This window comes from Schistocerca cancellata, chromosome 12 (assembly GCF_023864275.1).
Source record: "Schistocerca cancellata isolate TAMUIC-IGC-003103 chromosome 12, iqSchCanc2.1, whole genome shotgun sequence".
NCBI classification, from domain to species: domain Eukaryota; kingdom Metazoa; phylum Arthropoda; class Insecta; order Orthoptera; family Acrididae; genus Schistocerca; species Schistocerca cancellata.
The window spans coordinates 61,024,779-61,041,191 of record NC_064637.1 but is presented as its reverse complement, the minus strand read 5'-3'; the positions used below and the strand labels follow the sequence as shown (position 1 = coordinate 61,041,191).

The 16,413-nt window shown below is 42.5% G+C and overlaps 1 protein-coding gene across 3 annotated transcripts in view; it reads right to left on the bottom strand.

Annotated features, from left to right (window-relative positions):
• The window catches only part of LOC126109593 (uncharacterized), a 92,407-nt gene that overhangs the window by 59,540 nt on the left and 16,454 nt on the right, over positions 1–16,413 (bottom strand). For all 3 annotated transcript variants that reach the window (XM_049914632.1, XM_049914631.1, XM_049914633.1), the window contains one exon: positions 2,517–2,844. In XM_049914632.1, coding sequence (XP_049770589.1) covers positions 2,517–2,773 — 257 coding nt within the window. In that variant the 5' untranslated portion in view covers positions 2,774–2,844. The remainder of the gene's footprint in view (positions 1–2,516; positions 2,845–16,413) is intronic.

Here is a 16,413-nt window from a genome sequence, read left to right as displayed (position 1 = left end):
TTGGAAGCGGTAACGACCGTAAAATACTTAGGAGTTACTATCCGGAGCGATCTGAAGTGGAATGATCACATAAAACAAATAGTGGGAAAAGCAGGCGACAGGTTGAGATTCATAGGAAGAATTCTAAGAAAATGTGACTCATCGACGAAAGAAGTAGCTTACAAAACGCTTGTTCGTCCGATTCTTGAGTATTGCTCATCAGTATGGGACCCTTACCAGGTTGGATTAATAGAAGAGATAGACATGATCCAGCGAAAAGCAGCGCGATTCGTCATGGGGACATTTAGTCAGCGCGAGAGCGTTACGGAGATGCTGAACAAGCTCCAGTGGCGGACACTTCAAGAAAGGCGTTACGCAATACGGAGAGGTTTATTATCGAAATTACGAGAGAGCACATTCCGGGAAGAGATGGGCAACATATTACTACCACCCACATATATCTCGCGTAATGATCACAACGAAAAGATCCGAGAAATTAGAGCAAATACGGAGACTTACAAGCAGTCGTTCTTCCCACGCACAATTCGTGAATGGAACAGGGAAGGGGGGATCAGATAGTGGTACAATAAGTACCCTCCGCCACACACCGTAAGGTGGCTCGCAGAGTATAGATGTAGATGTAGATGTAGATGTGGTGAACACTTACCAATGTATAATGCCTAACCATGTTTTGTCATGATGTACCACTCACTTATGATTCATTTATTGTGTATTCACACCCAAGTGGTGAACACGTACCTGTGTATAAGGCTCAACCACATAATTGTTGGTGATGTTTCAATCATTTATAAAACACAACCAATATGATGTATTAGTCACTTATTCAAGTTTTTGTATACTCTTACGTATCATTCCGTTATATGCTAGCACTTACTGTGAAGGGAAAAGCCACAACTTCGTTGCGCGTATATTCCTGAAAAAATACATTATTAATGTTTGAATGATTGTAAAGGTGGGAAGGAGGTGTTGGAAGTGTCTTGACAAATGAAAAATAGTAAGATTGGGCATTGGTCAGACATTTCATTCAACAAAGCAGTCTGCATACTGCAAACATGCAGACTATGTACAAAACAGTCAGTGTGCTGAATTCTCAATGTTCATACAGTTAAGAAATAACTTCTTCTTTCCTTGTACTATTGAGTAATAATGTTTGCATAATGTTTCATATTTAATTTACACATTTAATCAAACACAGGACTTATCCCATACCATAAATAGAATGCCTGTTCCTCCAGTTTACTGCAAAATGTGTACTGTTACACAGATCTATCAGAAAATGTTTCGTTCAACTTTCAGTTTCACAAATCCTTTTAGGGGGTGCTGAAATGTAACAGCTCATTAAGACTCACTTAAAACAAACATTTTCCAGTCTAATTCAGGATCGCACATGCGAACAAAATATGTAATTTGTCTGAAAAAATTATAGCTACAAAACTAACTATTACATCCCAATTACCTTAAAGTATAGAAGCCCTGTAAATGTAGGGAACATTTTCCATAAAGGGAGCCTCTAGTAATTAATAAAATATGAAAATGCATTATTGTAATTTCATATTCGACAAGTTATACTCGAATAAAATAACGAACACAAACTAATACAGAATTGTACTTGCTGTTCTGGAGCAAACATACGTTTATATCGTTTATATATGTATTTTCAGTTTTTATATGTTAATTTTAATTGTTACTTAATCGAAAAATCATTTTAAACAATGCCGAGGATTGTTCGGGATTGTTTAGATTATATATATAGGGGTAGCCATATTGGCATAGTGAGTCAGTACTTTGTGTATATTTGGACAGAAGACTTGTAGCTTGCTGAGCAAGATTCATTTCATTATTGTAAGTATGTTACTGCTTATTTCAGATTTGTCAAGATGCTTTTATTTACTTTGAGACCATAATAAATATTCAGCTGAAACATTATACTGGATTAAATATTCATTTAACTTTATAGTTAAATTTTACAGTAGCTGTTATCCAGGACTTTGGCTGCGACAGATCGTCTGCAACGATGAGCACACAAACCCCAATATAAAAGTCAAACTTATTCATAGATACTTTTTAGACCTGATGTCAATATTTCCCTCCCCCCCCCCCCCCCCCCCTCCCCCGTCAAGATGCTCCATAAGAAAGAAACATAACCCCTTATTTTAGATTTTTTAAATAAGCAAAATTTAAATTGTTATTTCATAGTTTGAATGATATAAAGATAATGATAGAGTAATTTACTTATTTTTGACTGTTGTGTGTCCTATGCTTCCCTTAATTTTACAATTTTTTGGATAAGTCTGCTGAAAAGTGTAAAAAGCAGGTCTTATCGGAATTATAAAGCAAATTGGACACAGGAATAAAAATAGGGATAATAGAAGATGTAACATAGTTAAAATACAAATAGAATATTACTAATGGTTGTTAATTCATCAGACCAAAAATGCAAATTGAATAAAATGAAAGAGCTCTTGCAGTGCTCAGACTAGTCACCCCGAATAGCAGTAACAGCCACTGTCACTTACCTCGCTGTGACGACATACTCTTTGTCGAGCCAGAGCATCGGGTCTTGCGCCAGCCTCCTCCAGCGCACACAAACATTCTGCACGATGTCTACGAGGTCGCTGAAGCTCAAGGAGGAAAATATATTGATTATAACTTCATCTGGGAGGTGGTGAAAATGCGCCCCTCCTTCATCAGCCGAATCATTTTTCTCAGCCATCTCACTGTTGCGACGGACCTTCGTCGACGGCTCGCCCCACTTGCGTCTGCCCTCTGCCATTCGTCCCGTGCCGACAGAGGCGCACAATTGGGCGTTACGGAAGTCTCAGATTAAGAGTGTGCTTCCTGCCACTGAAACCAATATTATTCACTCTTCCCAATCACAGATTTCTCATTAACAATAATAGATCGACATTGCGTTAAAATATGACATTGAAACATTAACAATATTATAAATGGATAGATTGCTACTCACAGTTGAAGACAAGCGCGACAAGACTGTTCCGCGTAAGCTTTTGGCAAAATCCTTCTTCAGAAAGAGATACACACACACATTCATCCGAGGTAGGACACCTCACACACAATGACGACAACCTCCGGCCTCAGCAGCGGTCACGCGTGTGTGAGGTGTGCTTGCGTTTGTGAATGTGTCTGAATTTCTCTTTTATGAAGAAGGCTTTGTCTGAAAGTTTACATGAAACTGTCTTTATTTTGTCTGCCTGAAACTCAATGTAAACTTTTCTAACATTGTTGATATTCCTACCTCTAATTTCCATTGTTTATATTGAAATGCTACGTCACAAATGATACCCTACAGCAGGGCTTCTCAAATTTTTTTCCATCAGCATTCTGTTTTACACAGCCACTTTTCTCTGCTGCCCCTATTGACTGTCATAAAGGTAATTAGTATTGTGTTGGTGCATAAGTTTGTTGCATTTTTCCGTAAGTTTAATAAACGTAACACAAACACATAAGAGACACAAGTCACCAATGATATATACTCCTTCACTATTTACAACAATCTTCCAAGGCTGGGGTAACTCTTCAATTCTGCAACTGTAGAAATTATATGGTTTCGAGGCAAAGAACTTTTTGTTCAACGTTCAGAGAGCATTTTCATCCAGAAAGGAAATTCCTCTAAGATTGTTCGATAGAGAATGGAAAAGGTGAAAATCTGAGGCAAGATGGGGGGGGAATAATGTGGATGCAGAATGACTTCCCAACCCAACTCCTGTTAGCACGTTTTGTCAGTCTAGCAGAATGTGGGCAGGCACTGTCGTAGAGGACAATTTTTCACGCAGTCTTCCCGGTCACCATTCTTCGACTGCATCTACAATAAGTCTGAGTTGTTGACAATAAATGTCAGCAGTGATGATTACACCTCGGGGAAGCAGTTAGTAGTACACCACACCGTTGCTGTTCCAATAGATGCGCAATATTATCTTCCAAGGATGCATGCATGTCTTTGTATGGGGAGTATTAGTTTTGTTTGGGCTCATACAGACTTTCTCACCAGCAGTAATGGAACAGGATGGGAATGGTCAGTGTCGTTCACGAGCTAATTGATGATGAGCAAGCACACATGCACGTATGGGCACCTGCTGATTTTTGTGATCTTAACTTCGACCATGCGGTACCCGTACAGCCGATTTCTGAACATTGCCAATCAGATGCAAACGTCATACGATAGTAGAATGATCACAATTCACCACATCTGCCAGTTTTTCGAGTACAATGACATGGATCATTGTGGGTTAATGTGTTTAAATGGCCTTCACTGGTCTTCCCAAATGTGGAGAGTGACTATTATCGAAACAATCCTCCTTAAAATGAGAAAACCATTTTCTTGCTGTGCTGTATCCAGTGGCTTTATCCGCATACTAGGTGCATATGTTTCTGGCTGCTTCTGCTGATCTCAAACGGAAGAACATGTCGGAAATGTTCCGATTTCTCAACTTGGCACTCGATTTTCTAGTGTCCACAGCTCCACTCACTATCTCCAAATGACAATATGTAAACTAAAATAGCAACAGTTAATTACAAATAACAAATCACAACCAATAATAAAGCCACAGCAGCTCTAATACCAACACACAAAACAAAATGCTACAAACTTATGCACCAAACGAACCGTAGTAAATAACTTTACAAGTTAAGGTGATGCGAGCAGAAGTGATAACTTTGCTTACCTTTAGGACAAATTCTTGTAGACAAGAAGTTCATTGGGAGGGGAGATAGAGCAATTGGCTGCAGGGGGAGTTGTGTCCAGTGCACAACGATGGGTATGTGTTCATTGGGAGGGGAGATAGAGCAGAGGAATGGGAGACTGCAAGGGTGGGGGGTGTGGGTGCAGGATGAGTGAAGTCACAGTCCTGTTGTAAAGAGGAAAGGCTGGTGTGGGGCAATGGGCTAGCAGAGACTAGCCAGAAGGATTTAAGGGGCCAAAGGACGTCTTGTAAGGACAACTCCTACCTACGTACTTCAGACAAGACGGTGCCGTGGGGAAGTTCCCGCATGGCAAACGTTATGAAGCAGCCATTTAAAACCACCACATTGTGTTCTGTACCATATTCTGCTGCCAGGTAGTCTGCGGTACTCTTGTCCAGTTTTGAACGTGACCTTTCGTCAGGGTTGACAGCTGGTTGCTTGTCATGTCCACATAAAAAGCTGTGCATAAATGGCATCACAGCTGGTATACCAAGTGAATTTCTGCAGTTCCCCCTGTCTGTGGTACGACAAGCCCATGACGGGACTTGAGTCGGATGTGAAGAGTGGGTGTATTGGAAAGGTCTTGCAGCTGGGTATCCCACATAGGTATGCTACACGAGGTGTGCGGTTGGCGGTAGGTCTGTCATTGGGTGGAGTAGAATACTGCATATGTTGGGTGGGTAGTGGAATACCATTTTCAGAGTTTTGAACAGTTGTACAGTCAGTATAGCATCTTTAATGATTAAAGATGCTATAAGTTTCAATGTCCCAGATAGTAGAATACAGGAAGAGATCTTGAAATACTCTGACCCATCACTTTCTCAAGTGTTGCGAATCTTAGAGCAATATGATTTCGGTGCCGTAGCGGCCGATAAGTTTGACCGGGTCCCGATTTATAGGGGCGAGTCGCCCCCTGTTCGCAACTTCCCCGAGCAGCCACAAGAACAACCACGTACACAGACAAGCAGGCAGGTAAGCAGACCTGTGAACTTACTGAAGTCTTACACTAGATGTCTTGCTCGCCATAAAAGACAGGATTGCCCATCACGTAGTGCAACGTTTTACACTTACGGAAAAAAAGGCCACGTCCAAGCAGTTTGTTTGCAACGGCACAAAAATGCCAATTTTGACCACTTCCAGAAAAACAGGTTCGTACACATGCAATGAACATTTGTGTTTTCTAAATCTATGACAGATTAAGGTTGTGCTTCCTTCTCGCCCTAGTGCTGTGCAACGACATTCTAACAAACTTTGTCTCACTACGAATGTCGTGTGAACATTCAGTTACACACAGGTATCTCAGTAACTTTACATAAGTGTGCCACGTATGAACAGTTAGGCTCACCACACCTTTCTAAATCTTGCAAGCACCTCACTGCTTACAACGGACAGGAAATACCAGTGCTTGGACACTGAGACTTACAAATCTCACACCAGAACAGTGAATTTTACTGCTAAGTCTACAGAGTGAGAACCAAATTGTATTGCCAACTTTTTATTAAGGAAACTGCAATAAGCCACCATCGGTACCACACTCTTCAAAACTAAAAAAAAAAAAAACAATAAGGATCCTTTCTTCGGATCAAGGAAATAACAACAAATTCCTATAATCAGAGTTCCCTTCGACTCTATACCCGTACAACTGTTCCAAGTCAAAGTCGGCTGATAGTAGCTGGTAGACAGCCTAACACGATGGAAGCGACGTATCACAATTGTTGCAGAAGAGAGGATGGTTGAGGTGGCACACTGCTGGAGATCTTCTCTGCACTCGGTGAGTCGAGAACTGCCTGCCGAACGGCCAGCACCGGCTTATCTGGCCCTGGGTGGAAGCATATTTCCGGGACTATTTGCACACACGTGAACACCAGGAAATGGTTCGTTGTTCACTGCGCCCCCTTCCTCTGCTGTTAGTTGATGCCCTCTGACGGATGTTCGCCACACCTACGTGTCAGTTGTTAACTGCGGTACTCGAGTGTAAACACTCGTGTCGGCCAGACTTCACAGCGGAGTCGGCAACCCGCATCACTGGTCTGTCTGCAGTGTTGCCACTACAGTAGGCATCTGTAGTGACTGCAGCATTTACTGTGTTGAAATCAAGAGACAGTGAGAACATTTTCGGATTAGATGCCTTTGATTTGTTTGGACTTGGCATCCACAACAATGTACTTCCCATATCGGCTTGAGATCCAAAAGACAGTGTCAATAGCTTGCTTAAAGAATTTCCTGGACTATTTTCAGAAGGAATGGGAAAAGCTAATACCTTCTCAGCATGTATTACATTGAAAGACAATGCACAGCTTAATTTTTTCTGGGCCCGCCCTGTTCCAATTGCTTTATGAGACAAAGTAGCCAGTGAACTGAAAGAATTGCAGGATAATGGTGTAATTGGCCCCATTCAAGCTAGTCAAAGGGCAAGTCCACTAGTTTTGTTGCCTAAGCCTTCTGGCCACATTCGCATTTGTGTTTACTTCAAAGTCTACCATCCACAGCCACTAGCGGATACTTATTCGTCACCTCGCCCTGATGAACTCGTGGACAGGCTTGGTGCAGGACATTACTTTTCTAAGATAGATTTGTGTGATGCCTACTTGCAAATTTCATTGGATGAAGAACTGCAGAAAGTGTTTGTTGTAAATACCCACGTTCAAGTATTTGCATTTGCCCTTCAGCAGTTCTTCCACACCTGACATTTTTCAACATTACTTGGAACAGCTGACTGCAAATGTGCCATTTTGTTCAAACTACCTTGATGTTACTGTCATCTCAGGTCGTACACCAGAGGAACACACTGCCAATTTGTATACTCATTTTCGAGTGTTGTCAGAAGCTGGACTCAAGTGTTGTCTTGAAAAGTGTGGCTTTTTTTCAAACTGAACTACATGTTGTTTAGGTCATGTGATAAACAATCGGTGTGCACCCCGTACAACCTCATTTGCTTGCAATCCATGACCAGACTGTTTCTTGCAATGTGTCTGAACTGCGGCCAGTACTGGGCAAGGTGACACTACATTCAGTTTATACGAAATGTAGCTCAGATCACAGCTCCACTGCATCGCTTGGGTTGCAAAAATGTACCTTTTGTTTGGACTAAAAACTGTCAAGATCCATTCTTACGGAGTCGGCACGGTGCTTTCGCACAGAATTGGTGCAGAACACAGATCTATTCCTTTTGCCTCAAAGTTGTTAACTCAAGCCCACTGCAATTATTCTCAAACAGATAAAGAGGTTCTTGCTACTGTGTATGGTATGGCGAAATTCCATCACTATTTGTATTGTCACAAGTTCTATTTTGTGACAGTTCACAAGCCTTTGCAGTCCTTGTTTCATCTGTCAAAGCCGGTTCCTACACGCACTGCTCAAAAACAGCAACTTTGGGCTTTGTTGCTTTTGCAGTATGTGTATGAAATTGTGTAGAGACCTATGGCAATGCAGATGCCGTATCTCACCTCCCAATTGGTCCAGACTCTGATTTTGATGCATCTACCGCACCTTGCTACCAAATCGATTCTGAATTGCTGGAATCTTTTCCCTTGCACTGCAGAAAAATTGCACAGACCACAGAAGCAGACCCAGATCTCAAGATTTTGTTGTATTACATTCGCACATCTTGGCTTTGTTCATTGACCAGTGCCCAGCTGATATTTTGCCCATCAGCACAATCTTTCAGGGTGTGATTCTAGTTCAAAACGACAGTAGACAATCATGTGGGCTTATTCCCAAAGTGTTGCAAAAGGATGTGTTGTTATTGCCCCACCAAAGACAGTTGCGAAATGTTCACACCAAACATTTAGTGTGCCAGCACTGTAATTGGCAGGGCATGGGCGCCCACATATGACAGATGGCGCCACAGTGTCACGCATGCGCAGAGAGCCATCCGCTCCATCACAGACATTCTCAACTTGGCTTAAGACTCAATTGCCATGGCAACGAGTACACACTGGCTTTAAGGACCATTTTGGGACACCCATTGGCTCATAGTGGTAGACTCTTTTAGCAAGTTCCCTTTTGACGGTTCCTACAAACTACCGCATCACACAGCACCATTCAAGCATTGTCCTCCATATTTTACATCGAAGGTTTGCCAGAAGTACGTGTGTCGGACAACGAACTGCAATTCACCTCACGTACTTTTGGACGGTTTTGTGAACAAAATGGTTCAAATGGCTCTGAGCACTATGGGACTTAACAGCTATAGTCATCAGTCCCCTAGAACTTAGAACTACTTAAACCTAACTAATCTAAGGACTGCCCGAGGCAGGATTCGAACCTGCGACCGTAGCGGTCGTGCAGATCCAGACTGAAGTGCCTAGAACCGCTCGGCCACATCGGCCGGTGGTTTTGTGAACAGAATGGCATTCACCATCTCATAAAATCAGCTGTTCCTCCCACAGTCCAATGGAGAAACAGAATGCTTTGTACACACTTTGAAGCAACAGGTGGCCGAGCTTCGCATCTCCCACACACGGGAATAGGCGCTGCAACTCTTTCTCGCCTCCTATGGCTCTCACCCACAAAATGTACCAGCACTGGCAGAACTTCCGCATGGCCACCGCCATCAGACACTGCTACACTCGCAACAGCGACCGCAGCATCCGGCCCTGCCAATAGTCCAATGTATCACTTTGCACCATGTGATCTTGTTCTTTTCAGGGTTTATGAAAACTGGGGGCACTGGGAAAGAGGCATGATCCAAGAATGCATTGGGACTTTGATTGCAGGTCCTGATGCTTTCCAGCACTGTCACCAGAACCAAATTCGCGCATGTCATTTGCCCCGTGATTCTGCTGCTTTTCTTTCCCCAGCTTTGTGTGTTCATGGGACTGCGTGGCCTTTGCAGCTGCCCACTGGTGCCACCAGGGCACCCCAGGAGAAGCGAATGGATGATACGCTCTCGCCCCTACCATCTCTTCACCAACCCAATGGACGTGGCCACACTGTCACCGTTTTAACAATACGAGTCAAGATAGATGTAATGGAACTTGAATAGCGTATTTGCCTCTATTGGTTACAGTAGAGAGATCGATCTTTCGGTCCTGTCTGTATATTTACATATAATATTGCACGAATAAAGGCTCGGCGAGTGTAAAGCTATCGTTAAAAACACATGCCGTGCGATTTGTTATGATTTGGTCGATCATAATAACAATAACGTGCTTTTGAATACAATTAAAACATAACTGCGATACCTGTCTAGTGTTATTGGAAATAATATGTAGTAAATTAATGAGTAAGGTAGCCGATCCTATAAGAAGAGGTAAAATTGGGCATATTAAGGTGTTTTGCTTCATATTGACGAAGCCGATGATACGGCGTCATTTTTTCGTTTACTCTTAGAAATAAACAAGTAAAGAAGTGCTAATTGTGCGTTGTGAAAAAATATAAGGGTGAGTTTTAAATAACTACGGTATACGATCAGAGTACCAAAAGGACAATTAGTTACACGAAATCGTGGATAGCGAAGTGTGGTCATTAAATTGAGTACACCTACAGAGCGGTCAATTCCAGGATAAATCTATACGCATCTCACGAGTGACACAGTATTGAGACAGTTTTTTTTTTTTTTTTTATTATATCACAGAGAGCGGGCACCAATTTATGAAAAGGAGAAAAACGTTAACTTTTACGTGAACTCTTAATAACAGCGGATCGGAGAGAAAAGTGTGTAATTGTCTTATGCCTAACAAACATTTGTGGAGAGCGGTGGCTAAACTAGAAGAGTCAATTAGAAAATACTGTATCATTATCACTGACTGTTGGTGTCGAGCAACCAAAACTGTTCATCAAAGGGATTTGATGGAACTTGGGAGTTAGGGTTCAGACACTCGCATATACTCCACATCAGAGTGTGAATGAGTGGTGAATGCAAAATAAAACTGTGAACAAAGTTACGTTAAATAAAACAGAAGAAACAAGACAGTTTGGTCGTACCTGTTATTATTCCATAAATTGTAACATTTCTTATCGTTGTACGACGCCTTTATAGATGATCTTTATGACAATTTGCTTCGAAGGGATCTCGTTACGAGTTAAGTTTTGGGGACCTGGTCAAGAGGGGGTTGTTCGTAGATCTTAACTACTGCAGCTATTCCGGAATCAGGTGCTACCGTGACTTGTGTGTTGTCAATGACTTAAGGTTACAATATCTCATGCTCTAAGATCGACGCGTCTTTCCACTTGGTATAACGGTGCCTCACGGCAACAACGACAACGCCAACGACAGAGGAAGATACAGTAGACCATCATCGCCCGAGGACAAACCCTCATACCTGGACATGTCCCCTGGCACCTGTTTTCTGGAAGATGTTCATGTTGCCTCATAATACAGATGGCAGGGTATAGTCGGGAGTTCGCCATCCTTCACAGTCACAGCTCCTGGCTCATCTCTACATCTAGCATCCTGCCTACCTCCCCGTTGTTGTTCGCAACCTCACTAAACGGCAACAGTGCGGCAATTCAGTGTGGAAGAATGTGATGGCGTAAGCAAAAATTGTGATAAGGCTCTTCTGTCATGTTAGGCTATCTACAAGCTGCTAACAGCCGACTTTGACGTGGAACAGTTGTACAGCTATAGAGTCGAAGGGAACTCTGATTAAAGGAATTAGTAGTTGTTTGCTTGATCCATAGAAGGGATCCTTTTTTTTTTTTTTTTTTTTTTTTGTAGTTTCCTTAACAAAAAGTTGGCAACACGATTTGGTTCTTGCTCTGTAGATTTAACAGTAAAATTCACTGTTCTGGTGTGAGATTTGTAAGTCTCAGGCAAACTACACTGTCCAAGCACTGGTATTTCCTGTCCATTGTAAGCAGTGAAGTGCTTGCTAGATTTAAAAAGGTGTGGTGAGGCTAAATGTTCATACGTGGCACAGTTATGTAAAGTTACTGAGGTACATGTGTGTAACTGAAAGTTCACACAACTTTTGTAGTGAGACATAGTTTGTTAGAATGTCACTGCACAGCACTAGGGCAAGGAGGAGGCACAATCTTAGTCTGTCATCAGTTGCAGCCCTGTCGAGTTGCAGAATCAGGCAGCACATAGCAACCAGAATAGTGTACATAGTGAACTTTGTACTTCGCCAGCAGTGAGGCTAACATGGACAACTACAGAGAGCTTGCAACACAACGACTGTCTAGAGCTAAGTAATTTCCTATTCTTATGAATAAAGAACCCAGTTAATAAATGTGTGCAGTTTATGTTATAGAAAGAGGATACGGGCCACCAGTCAACATCATCTCCTGGCTTCCCTTGGTACAGCTCTACACAGACAACGAGACAACAGACGACGTTGGGGAGGGGAGGGGGGGGGGGGGGGGGGGGGCAAGGTAATGTCCGTCTTTGAATTCTCTGGTGTGGTACACATAGCACATCAAAAAGCACATGCTGTCGACAGCTAATGGGCTAGATACAGCCAGAGGTTGGGTGGAGCCATTGGAGGTCAACATATTGAAAGGTGGCTCACTAGGTCGAAGAGAACTGCATGAAGCAGTCGGGAAGGAAGGTGTCGAGGGCGCGGAAACAGATTGAAAATACCCAAAAGAATATCCCCGTGCCACACAACTACCCTACGGCCACAGAACAATTTCCTCCCACATTCCCATTTTTCAAACCCTCCAGCCCCATCATGGCCTTATCTTATCCTATCAGAGGCAGGATAATGGGTGAATACCAACTCTACATCTACATGGTTACTCCGCAGTTCACACTTGCCTGGCAGAGGGTTCATCGAACCATTTTCATACTACTACTCTACCACTTCACTCTCGAATGAAACGTGGGAAAAAGGAACACCTAAATCTTTCCATTCGAGCTCAGATTTCTCTTATTTTATTATGATGATCATTTCTCCCTACGTAAGTGGGTGTCAACAAAATATTTTCGCATTCCGAAGAGAAAGTTGGTGATTGAAATTTCATGAATACATCTCGCTGCAAACAAAACCACCTTTGTTTCAGTGACTGGCACCCCAACTCGCGTATCATATCAGCGACACTTTCACCCCTATTGCCCGATAACACGAAATTAGCTGCCCTTCTTTGCACTTTTTCCGATATCTTCCGTCAATCCTATCTGGTAAGGACCCCATAGAAAAAATACCACACAGCAATATTCCAGCAGAGGGCAGACAAGTGTAATGTACGCTGTATCTTTAGTGGGTTTGTCACATCTTCTAAGTGTCCTGCCAACAAAGCGCAGTCTTTGATTCGCCTTCCCCACAATATTATCTATATGGTTTTTCCAATTTAAGTTGCTCATAATTGAAATTCCTAGGTATTCAGTCGAATTGACAGCCCTTATTTTTGTGTGATTTATCGTATACCCAAAATTTATTGGATTTCTTTTAGTACCCATGTGGATGACCTCGCACTTTTCTTTGTTTGGTGCCAATTGCCACTTTTCACACCATACAGAAATTCTCTCTAGATCATTTTGTAATTGGAATTGATCGTCTGATGATTTTACTAGACGGTAAATTACAGCGTCATCTGCAGACAATCCAAGGGGGCTGCTCAGATTATCACCTAGATCATTTGTGTAAATCAGGAACAGCAGAGGGCCTACGACACTACCTCGCAGAATGCCAGATATCACTTCTATTCTATTCGATGATTTACCATCTATCACTACGAACTGTGACCTCTCAGAGTAAATCATGAGTCCAGTCACACAACTGAGACGATACTCCATATGCACGCAATTTGATTAATAGTCCCTTGTGAGGAACGGTATCAAAAGCCTTCTGGAAATCTAGGAATATGGAATCGATCTGAGATCCCTTGTCTACATCACTCATTACTTCATGGGAATAAAGAGCTAGCTCTGTTGCACAAGGACGATATTTTCTGAATCCGTGTTGGTTATGTATCAATAAGTCATTTCCTTCAAGGTGATTCATAATGTTCGAGTACAGTATATTCTCCAAAATCCTACTGCAAATTGAGGTAAGTGATATGGGTCTGTAATTCGGTGGGTTACTCCTATTTCCCTTCTTGAATATTGGTGTGATCTGTCCTACTTTCCAGTCTTTGGGAACAGACCTTTCATCAAGTGAGCGGTTGCATACGATTGCTAAGAAAGGCACTATTGTGTCGACATACTCTGAAAGGAACCTGATTGGTATACCATCTGGACTGGAAGACTTGCCTTTCTTAAGTCATTTAAGTTGTTTCGCAACACCTAAGAATCTACTTTTATGTCACACATGCTAACAGCTGTTCTGGTTTTGAATTGTGGAATATTTACTTTGACTTCTTTCATGAAGGAATTATGGAAAACTGTATTAAGTAACTCCGCTTTAGTGGCACCATCATCGGTAACATTTCCATCGCTATCCCACAGTGACGGTATTGACTGTTTTTTGCCAGTGGTGTACTTTACTTTTGGGTTTTCAACCATATTTTGAGACAATGTTTCATAGTGGAAACTATTAAATGCATCTCTCATTTATGTCTGCACTAAATCTCGAGCTTCTGCGAAACTCAGCCAGTCTTGGGGATTTTGCATTGTTCTGAATTTAGCATGATTTTTTCGTTACTTCTGCAACAGTGTTCTGATGTGTTTTGTGTACCATGGTGGATCAGTCCCGTCTCTTATTAACTTATGCGGTATGAATCTACCTATAGCTGTCAATAGTGTATCTTTGAATTTGGGCCATATCTGGTCTACACATACATAATTAGCTTGGAAGAAATAGAGACTATCTCTTAGGAAGGCATCAAGCAAATGTTTATCTGCTGATTTAAATAGATATATTCCGCATTTATTTTTAGTGGTTTTGGTTGATATGGTTTTGAGCCTCGCTACAGTGACCTTGTGTTTACTAATCCCTGTATCTGTCATGACGCGCTCTATTAGATCAAGTGCGTTTTCACAACAATTTACAATTCATGTGGGCTCGTGAACTAATTGTTCAAAGTAATTCTCAGAGAAAGCATTTACCCATAGTAATTTGCAGGAACTATCTATTTCAACTTCACTACAAGGTAAACTACTACCAACAGACACAAACACACCACCACCTATTTTATTTAATCTATCCTTTCTGAGCACGGTTTGCACCTCTGCAAGAATTTCGACAAATTTATCTCCGGCTTTAGCCAGCTTTATGTTCCTATAACGATTTCAGCTTCAGTGCTTTCTATCATTGCTTGAAGTTCTATTACTTTTCTAACACAGCTACGACAATTTACAACTACAATACCAACTGTTGCTTGGTCAATTCTAGTCATTTCTTTGCCCTGTACCCTTTGAGACTGGAGCCTTTTTTTTATCTTTCCCGAGACTGTCTAACCTAAAAAACTGCCCAGTCCACAGCACACAGGCCCTGCTACCCATGTAGCCACCTCCTGTGTGTAGTGGACACCAGACCTATTTAGCGGAACCCGAAACCCCATCACCCTATGGTGCAAGTCGAGGAATCTGCAGCCTACACAGTCGCAGAACTGTCTAAGCCTCCGATTCAGACCCTCCACTCGCCTCTGTACCAAACGTCCGCAATCGGTCCTGTCGATTATGCTGCAGATGGAGAGCTCTGTCTTCATCTTGCTAGCAAGACTGGCAGTGTTCACCAACTGAGATAGCCGCCGGAAACCGGAGAGAATCTCTTCCGATCCATAGCGACACACGTCATTACTGCCGACATGAGCCACCACCTGCAGTTGACTGCACCCTGTACCCTTCATGGCACCTGGAAGGACCCTTTTCACATCTTTGATGACTCCCACAGTATGCACACGGAGTGCACATTGGCTTTCTTCCCGTCCTTAGCTGCCATGTCCGTAAGTGGCTCCATCACCCGCCTAACATTGGAGCTCCCAATGACAAGCAATCCTACCCTCTGCACTTGTCCAGACCTCTCAGGAAGACCGGCCACTGCCGCAACAGGTGAGGCTGCACTTGCTGGCTCAGAAGTACTTTCAGCAGTGGGCAGTACCTCAAACCTGTTGCGGAGGCGTAAGGGTACAGCCTTCCAGCCAGCACCAACTCTGGTGCAATTTCTGGACAGCATTTTATTTGAGGATGGCTATCCGTTACCCACCGTAAGAAATGGTAAACAGGAGTTGACCGTCAGTGACAGAAAACACTTCTAAGCTCAAGATGGTGGATTTAAAGGGCTGCTTCACAACCCGTGCCATGTGGATCCTTCCCCACAACACCAGCTTCTCTGAAGAATACATCTGAGCTGTCCTTGCAACATGCCCTTCAATTCAACACCTGTTTGCTCCACAACCACTTTTCCACACTATACCAAGAACATAACTTTACTCATCTCGCATCCATGTGTCATTTCCATACAGTCTCCCCTTCTTCAGTCCTATCTGCTCCTGTCAATGAACATCTGCACGCCATCGTGCACTGCACACGAGCCCTCTCGCTTAAGAAAGATTTATCTGAAAGCTAGGGAAAGTTCTCACTCTTCTGCACATCCCTACTGACGGCTCAGCACTTCGACTATATGGTGAGTTGTTCTTGTACTCCTAAAATAATTTGTATTTCATAGAGGATCTTCCATTATTGTATTAGTAGTAACAACACACAAAAACAATGTATATATACTACCTGACCACGATATTATTGCACTCGGCCTCCCATGGCTGTTACTGGAAACATGCGGAGACGTTACAGTAAACTCGTACAGTGGACGCTAAGGTAAATGCTCGCACTGTTATATATTTCAAGACAACTGTTTGGCCATCTGTTGCTTGAAAGTGCGTACAAAG